This window comes from Thermochaetoides thermophila (genome assembly GCF_000221225.1).
Source record: "Thermochaetoides thermophila DSM 1495 unplaced genomic scaffold scf7180000011822, whole genome shotgun sequence".
Classification (NCBI taxonomy): domain Eukaryota; kingdom Fungi; phylum Ascomycota; class Sordariomycetes; order Sordariales; family Chaetomiaceae; genus Thermochaetoides; species Thermochaetoides thermophila.
Genome location: NW_006383038.1, coordinates 2,885,289 through 2,903,089, shown reverse-complemented (window position 1 = coordinate 2,903,089; position 17,801 = coordinate 2,885,289). Strand labels below are relative to the sequence as shown.

Sequence of the window (17,801 nt, the reverse complement as noted above, 5' to 3'; positions counted from 1 at the left end):
GCCACCTAGCGAGGCACCTCCTGTCAAACAGGCTGAGGAAAGGTTTAGCCGAAGGGCCGTCCCAGAGGTTGGATTTCAATTTATTGGCCCTCCAGGATGACGCTATATCCGGAGGTGGGACATTATGCGACCTGAGCGAGGCTGGGAGAAGGCACTGGGTTTTATTGGGCCAGAAAATGTCAAGAGAGAAGAGGTATATCAAGCTCAACAACAAGGAAAAGAGTGAAATGCCTCGTCTCTATACATGCATGTAGGCCAGGTGCCAGGGGTCAAAGCCAGGGGCATTGCCAAGAATACAACATACAGCCACAGAGTTCTGAGCTACTGTGGCAGCTTTAAAAAGATATAACTGGACAGTAAAAATGAATTGTAGCAGACATTCTTTGAAGGGCTGGAAGCCACAAGACTTAGCTTGAAGTCTCTGTTTTTTGAATAACCTTCAACTCTCAACCTTTTCGGTGCCGGTCCTGAAGACCGTATGGGTCAAAATTGGATATTTCAAAACTAGACGCCTTCCCCGAGTTGTACCTAACTGTTCGCTTTCTTAGCCTTACTTAGGCAGAAAGAGATCAAGAACTGACCAAGTCGCACCAGAATTGGGTGAGATATCATCCTATATCATCCTATATCAACCGAATATAAGCCTAGACTGGTAGTTCCTTGTCAAAAATTTTTGCGATGATTTCGAGAAAACCAAGACCAAGGCGCCCTCAAGTTCTTACCGACACCACTGTCCAGTTTCACAAATGGATGGTCTCCATAATTCTCTAAATCACCAATCATCCCACAAGAACCAAGTTGCCAATAATATCCGAGGTTGTCCATGCGTACCGTTTCGTATGGTGGATCTTTCCCAGCATTTGAATGTCTGAGGTCGGTGTATGAAAGATGATCTGGGCCTACTCGAACAACATGGCCATATCGTTTATGAAGGGAAAGCACCTTACAGGGTCCATCCCCACAGAAAAGCACAGGATTTGAGTGATACATGACGCTTGGGACGACAAAGATCAGGGTATCTTGCTAGGGGATGTAGGGTGAGCTTGTAGGGTGCTTTCAAAAAGAGGGTTGAGAGAATCTGAAACAGCAAAACACTGTCAGTAAGCTTCAATATTACGATACCAATTTTTGATTGTGGACTAGGCATTCCTCTACTGCAATAAGCAGCCAGCAGAGTAATTATACTGGGGAAAGAGTTGAAATCGTAAGGAGAAAATGATGATGCGATAAGTTGTAGTGCTGAAATCATGGTTAGGTTTTAATCTGTCAGAAAGGTTCTGGTGCCTTTTGAGCAATATGCGGGATGGCAATTTATAAGCAGATCCTAACAGCTCACAAGACCTGGTTTATAGGTTCCAAGCCATCTGTTGGAGGCACACCTCTCGCAGACGTCAAATAACAATGCTAAATTGTGATTGATTAAGCGTGACGACAAGATTATAGCAATGATGGCGATGAGGATCATCACAGTTGCGATGGGCATACCAGATAGGTGAATGGTAGTGCATACAGCGCCCGTGGAACAGAAACCAACAGGTTGGACCCGTTGGTTGCCCGCCACCGCTCGATAACTTTGGGGTCATGATTTCTTCGGCAAGTCGGCTAAGGACATAACCTGTTGTTGTAAGCATATGAGCATGTCCAAGCTCTGGGACGCACCATGTCAACGGGACTTTGACGATTGCAAATGAGACGCTGAAAAATTCTATGCGCCCTTCTTAGGTGTGACTCGCTAGTGACTAAAAAGGGTTTTTGATGCCTCAAAGTTTTAGGCTCTTTTGGATGGACATGGATGTCTTCAACCTTATAGAATCTTCACTTTGAAGCCTAGTTCGATGTAAACATTTACTTACAGAAAATTTGAGCTTGTCTGCTTCTGTTTGGTCATGGCCCGTTTGTAATGTAGTTGGCCGCTGTCTCATGTCAGCCTATCTTCTCACTGGTCAATTCAGTGAACGATCGGGTGTGTGTACATGTCTGCACAGCCCTCCGTTCCAAGTGAGCAGGTGGCCAACTCGGGACCTGCCGCATGCATGCCGGAAATGAGGCAGACACATTGGTTAGCGGGGGTTGGTCTTTCAGGCATGCCAAGGCAGTCTCATGAAGACCCAACAGCAACGTATGACCCTCAATTCACTTTCAATTCATTCATTGAACTCTGAAGTCCTCAGCTGTGTTAGGCCTCAAGCAAACTTCTGCCAGAGAAATCCGTAGAGCTGTGTCTTTGCCAAACTTATCACGTTCCGGCATGAATGCTCTAAAGAGCTGAACAGTATGATGGTGGAGAGGATTTCGGCTCCTGAACTTTTCGTCAACACACGAGAAACACGAAGTGACTTGGTATAAGGCGACAGGTTGCCTTTGCGCTTGCTAGGAATAGGGCTGAAAATAAGAATCGATTTGTGGAAACGCGGACAATAAAACATTCGCCGCAACAACTCAGACAATTGAGTCAACTCGTCGATGTTTCTCGTCGGTCCGGAATTTCCTGCAAGTCTGATGAGCAATAAATCCATTAATCAGTATGCAATCCATAGCAACCACGCAACCAGTTCTAACCGTCTACCGAAGTCCTGAGTCTCTGGCCAACATTATCCCTTCAACAACACAAGTCCAGATCCCTTAGTAAGTAATAGTAGCCGCCTTCCCAACCCACTTCCCGGCCTCGCCCTCAACAATCTCTTCAAATACCCACCTGCCCACATCTTCCCTGCTAATAGTATACCCAATCGCGGTGCTCTCAACGACCCCTTTCACTAAATCCTCAACACCAACCCTGATCTTTCCCTCACCACTCCCCGCATACAAGCTCCCCCTCACAACCGTGAACTTCTCCCCGCTCTCTATCAACATCTTTTCCATCTTCCTCTTGTCCGCATGTGCCGTGCCCAGAAGCAGCCGGTACATGGGTATCATTAACCACGGTAGATCTCTTGTGCGCTCGGATAACCCTGTGGATGAGACAGCCACGATATGTGGCACCCCCTGAGAAGTCTCCTCAAGTCCGTGGTCCTTTCGTAGCCGCTGTAGGGCATCCAGCAAAGCTTGCACGCCGCGCTCGCAGACGTGGGGATCGTCCATGCCTTTGAGTGTGGGTCGTGCTCCGAGAGAGGTTACGACGATGTCAACCAGATGAGCTGAGAAGGATCCAGAGACGGTCAGGGCATGTAGGAGTGAGGAACCAGAATGGGCATTGCCTTGGAGGATGTGAAGGTTGGGTGGTGGAGGGTTGGGCGGTGCTGGTGAGGTTGAGGAGGGCTCAGAGTATCCCAAGAGGAGGAGAAGTTTCCTCGGAGTCCGACAAAGTGCGATGCAGGTGTGGCCAGCAGCTAGAGACCGCCGGAGCGCTGAGAGACCGCAGCCACCTGTAGCCCCAAGGAAAAGGATTACTTTTTTGCTCGCGTCTGACATTGTACTCTGCGTTTGAGAGGTTGCGTCTAAAGTGTTTCCTCAAAGACCCTTACCTCTCCCCCCAGGGTTCGGGCCCCTTTTATCTTCGTCTTGCCGTTTTGATGGACACCATCTCTTCAAGCTCTCAGTACGCCTCTCGGACGACCAAATGCGAGAACGATAGCGCTAACAGCCGTGGCGTCGACTATGCGCTCCAGCAACTAAGATCGCCCCGGTTCGCATGGTCGAAAGCGGGGCCTCGACGGAGGCTTCGTCGAACATTCTTCCGCTGACCCACTGTGGCTTTTTTTCACACCTATTATTGGCTGTAGTTATTGACCCGTGTCCGGCTTGGCAGAGAGCGAGACGGGGGCCAGCGCCGGGTGCCGAAACGGCTGTTATCGCAACTCTTATCGATAAAGCTTCCTGATCTGATGAAGTCAACGTAACCTTCACCTGCATCATGGAATACTTTTTTTCGGAACTCCTTTAGGGAACATTGCATTGAGAGATGTTGCATCGGTCTCTCCCTGATAATATTTTTATAGTCCTTAACTTCATCGTGTTTGCCAACGTAAGAAAATCTTGAGATACACTCCGCCTTCTCGAGCCTAGTCTGTTGCTGCAACCTTTGTTTTCACCCTCGTACGAACCCCCAAGGTAGGGTCTAACGATGGCGAGAATACGTCCAAGTCATTTTTACGCACTAATAACAGATAAGCATCGATGGCGCTAGGAGCATTGTAAGTGTCCAGACAGCATTCGCCTTGATGCCTTTGCATGACTCGCACTCAGCATTCTCGCAAGTTGTTGATGCCAAGTCGACATGCGTTGTTTCTCTGACACTTACTTGCAGGGCATCTTTGATAGTACCCAATGGCAAATTTATGAGAAGAAATGTCTCTCTCACGTTGCAGTAGCTCTCTGCATATATATTGTTGCCCTGCATAGCCATCAACTCCCACCTCAGTGAGCGGGCGGTCGTGGTTGAAGTGCGTCAAAGTTGGACCAATGAGTGTATCACACATTCAGCCAGGTGTTGCACAACAGGAGCCGGTCTGTTGTCTCAGTCTGAGGGGAATTGAGGACAAGATAAGCTGGTGACGCAAGTTTCTGGCCGGGATATAGAGTTCAAGTAGGTGTGACTCCAGAGGTTTAGGGATAATAGACCAATCTTCAAGGAGTGAATTCCGATAGAGTCCTCTTCTTCGAACCGACATCGAACTGAATCGAAAGAGGTTACTGTCCCTAAAAGGTTGAAATTGTTAAACTTATCGCGACCTCAGCTGTGAAATCTAGACAAGCTATACTTCTGTATATGTCCAGTCCTAGATCGTAGGGGAAATACAGCAATCTTAGCTCTAATGGTCTCACGACCTGCTACCCATCTAGAGTAAGTCGTCCTTCCTCAATCGGCATAGCAACTTCCGGCCTACTGCAGAGTAAAGGCCAATGCGTCGAGCATGTCGATTCACTCGTATGCATCTGGGTTGACCCAAGATTAGGACGCATCCAATGGCTCCTATGTCCGAGTGGAGCTAGCTATGAGCGGAAAGCCATTATCTCTACACGAAGCAACCACTCATTAAATATGTGCACGAGGGTGCTTACCCGAAACACTATGTTTCACATGAAGGGGCTAAAGTGATGGGGGAGATATCTTCTCGACGTCATCGTGGAACGCAAATAAAAAAGATTAACATCTTACAAGATATATGTTGACCTCTGCGAGACGCGAAGTGTAGATAATATCTCGAGCTCCAGGTTGATGTTTTTGTTGGTCGAGTCACGCTTTAGCAAGGACAAACCGCGTTAGCGGGTCTAGGACACTAGGCTAAGCGAGTAAGCACGTCATGCCGCGCTAGTGCTTGGCGGACCATAACAAGCACAGAGCTAGCTCGTAACCGCAGAGCGCCTATTCGCCAGCCTATCTGAGCGCTGCAACTGCCCCTGAGACTAAGACTAGAGAGAGAACAACGCTGCCATGGCTAGTATAGGAGCGGATCTTGGCTGATAACATAGCACTCTCCTTCAATTTCCGAAGATATATCCCAGCCTCACTCCTCAAGCCCGAAGGCGTCCGGTCCCCCAGCGCGCAGGTCATGAGGGTATGACCGAATTCAAGGTCAGACCTGTAGAAAAATGCCAATCAACGGCCCTAATCGCCTGTGTTCTAAGGGATTCGCAATTTTAGGGCTTGTGATCCCTTGCTAGCGTACCACAGCCACGGGTCATATACACACACTACGTGGGGGAATGATGCTTCAGCCACGTTAATCTCATTGGAGCAAACCTTGTGTGGGATTTGTGCGACACAGCAAACCAACCAGGCCAAGATTCCCTCTGTACTACCTGCGGTGCCGAGGGGCCCTTCGTGCCACGAGGATGCAGGCACCAACTGTTTCCATGCCGCGTTCGACCCTCCTTGTTCTAGGGGTGACCTTGAAAACGAACTGAAAGTCTATCCCGAAAGCCATATACATTGCCATTGTTCTCATTGCACATTCAACCGAGTTTATACTTACACAAGCTACTCATGGTCTTTGGCCTCATTGCCTCCAGTCGACTTACACAAGAGACACAATGGCAGCTATCGTCATTAAAAACCAGAGCCAAGTACTGGCATCTGGCTTCGATCCGCCAAAATGGCCAACGATCGCCCCGGCTGTTACACAAATATCGGATTCAGGAATTACATCCGCACTATTGGGACGGCTCAGACAGCCACTTGGGGAAAGTCGAGCGTTCAAGGAGGACAGTCTGCAGCAGGGAACCATGCGGTTAACACGTCCCGTCCGGAGTCGCAGCTATGGTCAACTGCGAATTTTTGACGAGATTCGCGTTGTTGAGCTAGACTCATTCGGCCAACGTTCATTAACCGTCGACGGAAATGGGGATACTCGGGATAGCAATGGGTATAAGGACAGTGAGACGGTTACATTCTCTCACCAGAGCCTGGATAAGGTTCTATCAAACATGGTCATTGTTGTCCCCTGCATGAACGAGAATCTTGATATTATTCGAAACGTCATTGAAGCCATCCCGGCTTCCTGTGCGGTTATTCTGGTCAGCAACTCTCCGCGGAACGAGTATTTGTTGCAGGTGGACATGCTGAAGAAAAGTTTCAGCAGAACAAGGCGACTAATGGTCTCAATCCATCAAAAAGACGCTGCAGCAGCAACTGCTTTCGCAGCTTCTGGTATGAAGGAGCTGTTGGATCCGGTAGACGGCACCATTCGCGATGGCAAAGGGGAGGGTATGCTTCTGGCTATTGCTGTTGCGGCCAGCTTCTTCCCAAAACACCGCTACGTCGGCTTCGTCGATGCTGACAACTTTAATCCGGGATCTGTGAGTGAATACTGCCGAGCCTATGCCGCCGGCTTTGCTATGTCAGCGGACCCTGAAGTTGAGCATTCCATGGTCCGCTTGCGCTGGGCGTCAAAGCCAAAATTTCGCAACGGCGAGTTCGAGTTCGTCTCGGAAGGAAGGTGTTCAAGAGTTGTCAATCGATGGTTGAACAAGTTGTTCAACCCAGGAGCAGAGCAGTACTTCAGCGAACAAAGCAGACGATTATCATCAGCTGTATCACTGACAAATGATGCATCTCATGGAGACGACCTCAAGCCGTTCGTGTCGACAGGAAATGCGGGGGAACATGCCATGACCATGGAGTTGGCCTTGAAGTTGAGATTTGCCGCCGGCTATGCCATCGAGCCATTCCACTATGTGGATTTGCTTGAGCGCGCTTGTTTCATGCTGAGACAAGGGATAAAGGAGTCGTCTAACAGTGTCAAGCGGCTCAGTCTCAATGGAATAACCAGGTCGGCGGTGCTTCCTCACGCCCAGCCGCTGAAGAAGCCTGTGAAAATCCTACAGATCCGCACTCTCAACCCTCATTTCCATCGCTCCTCCGGCCAAGAGCATATTAGACGCATGTGGGCTGCTGGACTCGGCGCTATTTATCACAATTTAGCGCCCTACTCTCAAATTTCTGGCGTGGAAACGGCCAACATCTGTCAATTCCGGCAGGATATGCATGCGTTTGCGGTCGAGCACGGCGGCATAAGTGAAGAAACAGGTGAACTACCCCGCCCAACGGTCTATCCGGCCCTTGAACAGGCCAACTTGGAGTTATTCCGGGAAGTAATGAAACAAAAGAGCGAGTTGATGATATGGGTGCGGCCGGTCTGAAAACCGCAAGTTGCATATCCTCAGGAAACTCCCCATCATCTAATTTCTAATCTCTTCTGATTTTGGCTTTAAATGCATCATTTACGGCATATCATACTCCACAACCAATTAAGAAACCCGTCGCAAGACACAGCTTCTGAAGTTTCTCACCAGATACCACCCCGAGTCACGGTCAGATCCATGTCACCTAGATAGCATTCGTAGTTTAAAATCAAGACAGTAATGACTCATAAAGAGACAAGGGGCTCAAGAACATGTGACATATCACGGAAAGTGACTTGGAAAATGCCTTGTCGTTGAGGAACGCCTGGCCAGCTGGGTTTCGACCGATGCGGCCTGTTATGCGGCCTGGTTGCCAACTTGGGGGACTCCGCCAGTTTCCTGTAGAGAATTACAAAAAGTATCAAACTTGGTTCCGATCAGCCTTATTGAAGCCTCGGTATTGCAAGTTCGTAGAGATCAATCTCAGATGAACCCTATGACAGCAGCCACACGTGGCATCACCATCATCGAGACATGCACACACATCGCTCAGCGGCATCACAGTCATCGCTGAAACGCTTCCCACATCTTCACACAAAAACCTCTTTCCATGATCAGAACCACATAATTGAGCTCAGAAATTGCTGTACAACATCCCGTTTCCGACTGTGTTCTGGAGTTGCTTCTCCGTTATCATCGCTCACTCGCCCAAAACTGATGGACATACCGCAACTTTCCTCCCTCAACCCTCAGCTCTATCACTGTTGATATTCCTCCCTTGTTTTCATCCTTCGCTACCACCCCAACAGCACCGAGTGCCTCATCCACAGTCCATTTTCTGTCCGTGATGCCCTTGCCTTCCCCTGCTGGGGGCAGCTGCAGCCCCTTACCACATCTCTCGGTCTCCCCCGGAACAGTGAGCACCGTACCTTCTAGCCTTGAGCATGGCTTGCCCCAGAGTTCTTCCCCTGAGTCATCCTCACTTACAGCTTGTACATCGGTACTATCCTGGAAGTTCTCTTCCCCGCCAACAATATTTAGATACCGTTCTGCCACTGCCTGCAAGTGCTGAACGTTGTCTTGCTCGGGCGTCCCGACGACACCCCAAGGCTCTTTCTTCATGATCTGCAAGAGGTTTTCTGCGTCAGCATTATCAGGGAGTTTTGTAGAAGAAGCAGGCTGCAGCCTGGCGTAAACCAAGTTGATCTCCTCGGCCAAGACGGCCTCCAGTCCAGGGCGAGTTTCATCGTAGCTATATTCCAGATATGCACCGACAGCTAGGTAACTTCTTGCTGTCGCATTTGTCGCTTGTACAGACTCCATGTCCTCACCCTCGCCGCCTGTCTTTCCTCGCCCTAGGGGAACAATGATCTTCACAAAGCCGGTACATCTGTCTTGTTCATCGACAATACTGTGCACGTAGGCATCCTGCAGTGTATCTGCGACCTCGTTTGGCCACGCATGGATCAGGCTTTCCTCACCCAGGAAAGCGATATGCTTGCCGTTTTCTATATACTTGAAGTTGGGAGATGCTGTGAAGAGAGGGAAGGTTGATAGAAAGTCGATTGTCTCGCTTGGTGCCAGGAGGGCCTCGATAAATGCGTCAGTTGCCTGCCGGGTGCCCTCCCATGCACAGGCTGGGGCACCTGGGAAGTGATCCCGCTGAGCAGACGCCACAGGCAGAAAGAAAGTGATCATGAGGCTGGAGAGTAATGTGCGGTAAATCATTGAGGTATCCATCTTCGGTCAGATCGATCATCACCAGGATAGTATGTGCACAATTGACAAAACCCCTGGTTAAAAGAGGTTGGAGAAATCGAGAATGACTGGGACATCATCTCTACTTTCCTGCCTGCCAACTCATATACACACAAGACTGGGTTCCTCACCAGTCCATAACTGTCTTCTAGGTTATTGACTTGTCAGCTCGCTTCCTGAGAATATAAGGGCAATCTGGGCTCTATATTGACCGGTTGCGAATCTAACCGGGTATGCCGGTAGGATCGTGCTTGTCAGCTTCTACTCGCTTACATCGAGTGACACTGGTTACACGACGTTAAAAGCCTGCGGATTAGACATATTACCCATGGGCTTGTCCAAAGGGAATAATGCATTTTTTTATCTTCTAATCTTGTCTGCAACGTCGTCTTATCAACAAGAAACAAAAACGATAGCCCGGTTAAAGCGGCCATGATCATCATTTCTGGATCTTGGGCTTCTAGAAAGGTGTTAAAGCAAACAAACTGATCTTGCATCCATAACCCTAGCACAGTCACACGATCCTCGTACTAGGTGCCTGACTTAGGACGAGGCTGGCGCCAAGAGGAGCCACCGCGACTGGGGGCAACTGTTAGCTGCATCCACACATCCTCTGCATGCGACCACCGCGAATGTGCGGTCGGCGCTTAAGTGACCAATCTAGATGAACCAGCCGTTTCGATCATTCCCCCAGTACGCGCATTTTTGGATTTTGCATTTTTCCCGTCGCATTGATCCATCAACCTTCCCACTGCATTGAGCTTGTGATGGTGATGTGCTTGGCCCTCACATATATCTCAATTGAGGCAAATGGGATCGTTTGGACTACGTCTTTCGAATAGAAGTATAAGTCAATTTGAGGACTCGAAGATCTTCATTATCACTTGTTACAAGGATACTACTGAGAAAACACAGCCACCGCCGACATGGAAGCTTCCAAGGGTTTACTATCGACATCTGCGGCCAACAACGCGACAGCTTTTAAGCTGATGGCTTAGAGATCGCATGGCCAAGTCAGCCATTGCATGTACAATGAAGAGAAACTCAGCTTATTGCTCGGCAAATCATCGAGTTTCTACAAGGACTCGGATCAGGAAAAAAAGCTTCGGGCAACCAGAAAGAGATCTACAGTTGAGACGTTTAGTTGAACATATAGACTGGTATGCTGGAGTATTGAATTGAATTGAATTGAATTCTATTTTTCGACCGATCCCACCCCTGAGGGTGCACTGCGGCCAAAAACCCAGTCCACACTGGTTCAACAGAATCCCAGAACCATAAAAAGAAATCCAGTGGAAGACTCACGACTCTCAAGCCCCAAACTTGCGAAACGGTTCCCTGAAGAGATGTCATCGTTCTTTACGTCTTCAGTTCTTGTTACAAACTAATCACATCAAAGTAGAAAGCGGAAAATATAAACATTTACAGACTGTGCCAAGCGCCGTAGTCTTCAAGATCGTCATGACATTAATTGCCGAACTCTGAGCCGGTCAAGCTTGGGGCAACTGGGCTGAGTCCCCATGTTCGGAGGCTCGATGGTTGCATATGTGGCGTTTCTTGAAGAATCATGCCATGTTGTCGAACATGTAGTTTCGCGTTATGTCCTAGCACTCTCTGTTTTCCAGGACCTGAAATCCTGTGTAACCTTGGGATGATCGCGGCTGCGCCATCAGCTCCATCATGGAGACGAGCACGAGTTCATACTCGAAGTCATTAACGCGGTATTCCACCAATCATTACAACGGTTCTGTATCGGAAGATGAGGGCTGGGCGCCTATTGCGTCTATCGGGCTCTAAAATGCGCCTACGTGAATGCCGGACTCCAATCTCCATCGCAACTTCGCCCTCCGCGACCATCTCGGCGACCCAACTGACCCACACCGACCTTGTCTGCCGCATGCGACCCTATCTGCAGCCCCGTGCCTCCAGGCTAGCCCGAAGCAGAGGTTACCGGCATTCACATCCAGGGTTCAACTGATTCCCAACAAACGTTACCGAGCTGGAGCTAGAGAATGTATTGAGCCTCGCAACAGCGTCTTGTCATGTCTCGATCTTTGGCTTGCCTGCCCGGCTGCCGTCTTTGCATTTTTTAATCTGGTCGCAACGTCGCACCGCCCCCTCGCTACCTGCACGTTTAAGGCACCCTCTACTCCAAGAAGTCTCGATCTGTGGCAGCCATGGACATATTTGCTAGCATTAAATCCACATGGCCACTTCTACGCCATCTTTTAACTATGTTGTTGGTGCAGGAAGATGCAACCCCCTTCCCATAGCGAAGTGGCATTCCTAACCCCCATGATACGGCTTTACTACCTATTTGCCTTGCAGCAGCCATGGCGGCCGTGTGAGTAGTCTCCCATATGGGAAGGCCCTGCTTTTAACCAGTCTGTTCACGCTGGGACGGGGCACTGCCGCACCGAGATGCTTCGATAGATCTCTCCTTAAGCCACGTCCAACATGCATATGTTGTTGGCTATATGTCTAAAAGATCTGTATGTCGCCCTCAGTGATGTGGAGTCCGATCTGTCACCAGTCACGCTGTATGGGGCACATGCCCTCCGCCATGTCGATGTCTCAGCCCATCACACTATTCTCCTGATTCACAATAGGTATTCCAAGCTACCTCCCATCGCAATTGCGGTGAAGGGACATAAAAGGACCGTCTGGTCTTCCCATAAGGACTCGGTTCCTCACCAACGACGTCAGCAGCTCAGAGATATCGGAGAAAACAGAGAATAGCCAGCTATAAGAACGCTCTTAGCAGGTTCGGCACTAAGGAAGACATCCTACACACGGTCACCAGCGTCCGGTCCGATATTTGGGCACTCATCCTTGACTAACCAACAAGCACCTTCGAGTCTCGCTCGATCATCACTACTCAACTGCATCCGTCAACTCCCTCACGATGTGCTGGTGGAACAACATCTACTACGAGCAGTGCAAGCACTCCGTCATCGTCAAGGTGCCCTACTCGTGTGAGGAATACACGCGTCACACCTATGGTCCCTGCCAGCCTACCAAGAGCAACCAGCATCGTGTCACTCCTGGCATCAGCTATGGGCTTTGCCCTGACTGTGAGGAGTTGCTCAAGAAATATACCAACTTGTGAGCATTGAGGATGGTGTTGTCCCCCTGGGACATACAAACCGGGGGAGGTCTTAGGGGGTAGATGATCGGAGGCAGTCAGGGAGAGGTGAGTAAAAACCCCGGACTCAATAAGTTGGACATGATCTTTATTAACCGTGATATCCAACAGAGCGACGCGATATCAGGGTGCACTTCAACAATAGCTGAGGTTTTGATCTTCTCTTCTTAGCGCTTGAGGCGCTGATTGTTCGTCTATTCCTCCAACAACTTCTTAACATGCCATGGTTGATCGGATCCGAGACGATGAGATAGACTTCGTAGGACTTTGGTGTGTTGTTTCTTCCTGTCTTCTTCGCATCTAGATTGCTCTCTGTTCTTTGCACATCTTTGTTAAGATCTTGAATCTCAGTGTGTACTTAGTTAGACTCACTTCATCAGCAATGATGGCCATTATACCCAGCCCTGAACGCTAAGAGCCCGTTCAACCGTGCATCTCTGTGTAACCTACCCGGTACATTCCCCTGACAAGGTTCAGGGTCCATGAGCGACAAGTTCTATTCCTCCCCCTACCCAGCTCCAAAAAGTGGAGTTCCGTATCCCGAAAACACCCCGCTTTGCCGCACGCCTGCATATCATGACAAACACTTAGAGCTGTTCTCCGCAAGCACCTGTCGCTCCCATCCAAACACCAACACATCCAACACGAGAGTGTGGCGGCCATAAAGGAGTGTTTTGGCCCCCATGCCATTTATCTCCTGCAAGTATACCGGGTGCCGCCCCGAATTTGCGGATCCAGCCGCTCCGACCCAAAAAGGACCCACGGCTCGGCCCCACCTCGGAGTTGTGGGGCATGATCGCACACCTCGACTCTCCGATTGTCCACCGGTTGATGTGGAGACGGGCCGTTACTGGGTGAGACGCGGCCAGCAGATGGCTAGCTCACATAGCGCATTACTATCGTTCCACCCAAAACGGTTTCCATGGTCCCACTTTGTATCCCTAAAGCGAGCTTAGTTAGTTATCTCAAGAGTCTTGAGTTGACTAACAATATAATATAACTTAGCTCCATCCTAGCGAGATGCAGTATTGTTGGGAGAACTCTGATAAAGCCAGGACTCAGCAGATCCTATCGAACACAGCCTTTATGTGTTTGGTCGTGTAGCGCAGCAACACAGAGAAGCAGGATATCGATGTACTTTGTTGAAAATGGGTCAATAGAACTAGAAGATCGCGAAAGTCATGGAAGAAGGATTCAAGCTATAATTCTCGTGACTTTCACAAGAAAACTGAAGATCAAACTGCCCATTGAGTTGTTGAGAGTGATCAGCATCGTTGGCATAGTCGAGACCTCGAAGCACACTTACAAACATGGACCCATCCCTGCTTGAGCACTTCTAAGTCTTGTTTGCATCGTTATCATGATCGGCCAGTTGTAACCGATATCATGAGATCATCGCCGGGTTCCAGCCTCTCATTTAGAACAGCAGCAAGCTTTTCGACCAACAGAACCCATGATATTGCGGTCTACCGACCCTCAAACTGCAACAACAACCAAGTCACAACATTACGTAGCCACTGCAGCACTCGTTGCCGGTCCCTGGACGCTGTGTTACGGAAAAAATTGCCCAATTGGACGCAGAAATGCTGTCAGAGTTACCTATGTTTGCAGCCTTTTCATGCGCAGTGGTCTGTTTGACTTCGACGACACACTGACGAACAGTCTTAACAAAGATATAGCAGAAAGGCTGCTCCAGTCAAATTTCAACCTTACTCACACAAACTGACCGTCGTTGATTCATAAGTCATTACTCGCCCTTCGCACCGACAACTCTCGCGCTGGCCATATTCTACACTTACAATGGCGTCATCAACAGCCATAGAAGCAAACTTCTACCCGCTTCTCACTGGACACAGACCTGTCATCTTTGACAAATGCCCCTTCTTCGAGGGTTATCACTTCTTTTAATAGCTCGACCGCAACTAGAGCTCGAACACAAAAAAAGATACCAGGCGAAAAGGGCTACGAAAACGTTGTATCCTCTCCCCTGTCAAGCACAGCCCTCTAGCACAATCAATGTGTTACGATTCCGAAGCCTACATGGCCACACCCATCATCCCGACACTGGCAATGCCCAGTCCTGGATACGAAAGGAGAGGATGCACACCGAAGTACCGATGTAGTGCATTACGGGATGATGAATGTTCTATGTCCCCCAAGCTTCTGCCCTTCCTCCAAGTTCATCCCCCGTCATCCCAAGAACTCACACCCAACCTTTCCCCCTTCCATCACCAAGCCCCCTACGCTAACTCTTTCTCGTCCCAGAGACTTTACTGCCATACGTTCCTCCACCATAGTTCTTGGCACGGATATGGCTAACTCTGATCTAATCCCGATGGATCCCATGACCCAATCTATCCTTCCAAATTGACGATGACAAGAACAACCAACTAATTTTCGTATCTATTAGTCAGCATGGAAGGCCAAAAGATGGAACATAATTACGATAGCTGCCAACCGTTCGAAGATAATCCGGCCGAAGAACGAGATGGCCCGGGAAGAAAGAGGCTTTGTCAACGTTAAAGACAGCGAGGGCTGGAGTTAACCATTCCATCGTAAGGGGACTGGTTTGGTCTGAGGAGCAGAGTAAGATCTCCAACAGTGGATCAGAAATATAGTTGTCTTCCTAAAGATTTGACGGCACGTTCTCGTCTTTCTCTTCATTCCCAGGCTTCTTGACCTGCAGGACTCCAGTCCTTTCGTCCACAAGCTTCTATCGTGCCAATATGTACGAATCCGTATGCTAATGGTTTGCATCTGGGAGGACACTTGCTGACGATTGTATGCATCAAGCGATAATGGGCTGGACGGCAGAGTTGAGACAGCTCTCCGTAACTCAACGGTCCCAAGATGCATTGTTATCTCGTCTGCCGCATTATCTATGGTTTCAAGCCGGAGTCTAACTAACGGAGAGGTCCCTAGTATCGCAGTATCGTTTCAGGGCCGCAATATTGCGTACGCCGGGTTGCTAGAGGTAATGGGACTATCAACCGTACAGCCAAATGAAGTCATATATTTTTAAGATCTTTGCACTCACTATCAGGGTACGGTGAAGTCCAAAGGCTGTCGATCCCCCGGCTGGAATCGGGCTCGACGCACATGATTGGGTGAGCATGCCGATGACTCTGAGTCTCTGGGTTACAAAGGCATTCGGGGAATCAACTACCGATCGGGGCTTATGGACCCAAAGAATTGAGGACATCTGGTCTGACCAATCTGGAAATACACACGGGGAAGGAACTGGAAGCGAGTACAATATCACACACCGAAGACACATGGAAAAATGATGACGAACAACTCTTTTCTCTCTCCATGCCACCTAACCCACAATCATGACCATGCTCCCATGTGATACCATAAACACACTCCATCAACCATATTCCTACCTCTAACCCTGTCCATCGACAATACCTAACTCTGCCCCTAACTCTGCCAAAAACCAGAGAAGAACCGAAACAATGCCATCCGTGCCCATATCCCACTCCAATAGAAAGATCGTAAACAAAAGAGCGCAAGAAAAACCAAACACATCAAGACCTCCTCACCAAGTTAACCAAATGGGGCCCTAAAAAACGCAAGCCGACGGTTGCACCAACTGCCACACACCAAGCATCCCACCCTATGTGGGAGAGCTAAGACCCGTTACTCTCCTCGAGTCAGGGCCTTGTTGCTCAATGGAGATGGTTCCGGTGCCGTGCCTACACTTGCTGCTGCGGCCGCGTCTCAGCAGCAGCGGAGGAGGATGAAAGTGAGCCCCTTTCGGGGCAAGGTGTGGGCGGCACGAGAGGAGGTGAGGAGACCGAGGCCGGGCAAGCGGCTGAGGAAGAAGGCACAAGCCACGACGGGTGGCGGGGGCCGGAGACGAAGTGGACGAAAAGCGTGGGGCTGGCCGACTGATAACAGCAGGTTCTCCCACCGATCCTGGGGGTGCAACCTCGGGAACGGAACAAAACTGCTGGCGGAGAAGGGCAGCTCGGGCGGGCCAGCTGGACTCTTCTCGACTGGAGATCCCATTGGTGATTCGATTCAAAAGTCATTTTGGGGGGGAGGAGAGGGGGAGAGAAGCAGAGTGAAGGGGCCAGAAGAAGAGCCTCCAGCGACAGCAGCAGTGGCGTCAGAATCGGCGGACCCACGACAGCACGAGCAGTATACAGTTGGACCCAAAAGTCTGGCTGCTTCATCGCAGCGTGCCATCCAAAGATCCGACCGAATTCTTTAAAAGATTGAAGCTGCAGATCCAGCTCCTGTTTTCAATCCGATCGACCATGTCGCTAAAAACAAGTGGGCCAAAATTTCGCAACTCGCCGGTGACTTTGGGATGAATGGGAGGTAAGACGAAAGGACTTGATTCAGGCCATGGAGCGGTGCGGCCGCTTCCTTTTATCCAATCTGTGGGTAGACCAATGAAAGCACACTGCCGCCCGTCTTATGGGTATTTGTGATTAAAATATGCATAGTTCTCTTGCTTCAGTCGCATAATCCCCTTCCAAAGCCAGCGAGGAGTCGACAGGACCGCGCCGTGGGTGTGACCGACATAAGAGCAGGAGGGCCACTCAAAAGAGGTGATGGAAAACATGATAGCTGACTCTGTCTGATGTTGGTGATTGAATCTAAAACGCGTGTTGCTGCTGCGGTGAATTTCGATCTGGATGGTGACTGCTTAGCAATGTGTAATAACCTGGGAGAATTTAGAACTTCCGAGGAGGGGAAAGTGGCAATGAGTATTCTGGCCGAGCACCAGTGTGTGTCCTTGCCCGCGATCACATGCAATGACCCAAAAACACGTGTTAATCGTGAAAATAAACAGGCACGGAAGATGCGGTCCCGATTGAAACGGAAGGCGCTAGTCTAAGCTGTAAAGCGGGGTTCGCGGTCTCCGGGTCACGGGAAGAAAGTGGACCTGTACGTTGGAGAAACTCCGGTCCGGGTACAGTACCTGCGCCGAAAACGGACCCATAACGTCGACTGTGAAACCGAGCTTCCTTATTGCGATCTGCGATGCATTTAGGCAGTCTTTAGAGTTCTAAAATATCAATACCAGTTGAATTCTGTTGTAATTTACAGTTTTCATTCTGTCATCTTTGATAAAAGCTTCTAATGGAGCCGCAGCCCTCAGCGAAACGATTCCTCGAGGCTCGCAGTGAGAGGTCACTGGGTCAGACCACATCTCCGGCATCCTGGCTACGAGTCGCGACGCGAATCACCAAGCTTCCGGAGCTTGGTCGCAGTCAACGCTCCTGCGTAGACAGAAAGGAAGTCGCATACCGTGTACCTGCCTATGTCTTGTCGAGAATACTCGTTACTTGAGAAGTGACGTGGCGTGTTACTGTTCGAT

At 49.6% G+C, this 17,801-nt stretch overlaps 4 protein-coding genes across 4 annotated transcripts; 2 read left to right on the top strand and 2 right to left on the bottom strand.

Moving 5' to 3' along the window:
- Positions 1 to 2,622: 2,622 nt before the first annotated feature.
- CTHT_0072270 (uncharacterized protein) lies at positions 2,623 to 3,411 on the bottom strand (the record flags this gene model as incomplete). Its single annotated transcript, XM_006697425.1, has 1 exon — positions 2,623 to 3,411. The coding sequence occupies one exon, from the start codon at positions 3,409 to 3,411 to the stop codon at positions 2,623 to 2,625; it is 789 nt and encodes a 262-aa protein (XP_006697488.1).
- Positions 3,412 to 6,165: 2,754 nt separating this feature from the next.
- CTHT_0072260 (uncharacterized protein) lies at positions 6,166 to 7,581 on the top strand (the record flags this gene model as incomplete). The annotated part of the gene is made up of 1 exon (XM_006697424.1): positions 6,166 to 7,581. The coding sequence occupies one exon, from the start codon at positions 6,166 to 6,168 to the stop codon at positions 7,579 to 7,581; it is 1,416 nt and encodes a 471-aa protein (XP_006697487.1).
- Positions 7,582 to 8,256: 675 nt separating this feature from the next.
- Positions 8,257 to 9,261, bottom strand: CTHT_0072250 (uncharacterized protein; the record flags this gene model as incomplete). The annotated part of the gene is made up of 1 exon (XM_006697423.1): positions 8,257 to 9,261. The coding sequence occupies one exon, from the start codon at positions 9,259 to 9,261 to the stop codon at positions 8,257 to 8,259; it is 1,005 nt and encodes a 334-aa protein (XP_006697486.1).
- A 2,965-nt stretch (positions 9,262 to 12,226) lies between these two features.
- Positions 12,227 to 12,430, top strand: CTHT_0072240 (uncharacterized protein; the record flags this gene model as incomplete). Its single annotated transcript, XM_006697422.1, has 1 exon — positions 12,227 to 12,430. One exon carries the CDS (start codon positions 12,227 to 12,229, stop codon positions 12,428 to 12,430), a length of 204 nt encoding a protein of 67 aa, XP_006697485.1.
- Positions 12,431 to 17,801: the final 5,371 nt, after the last annotated feature.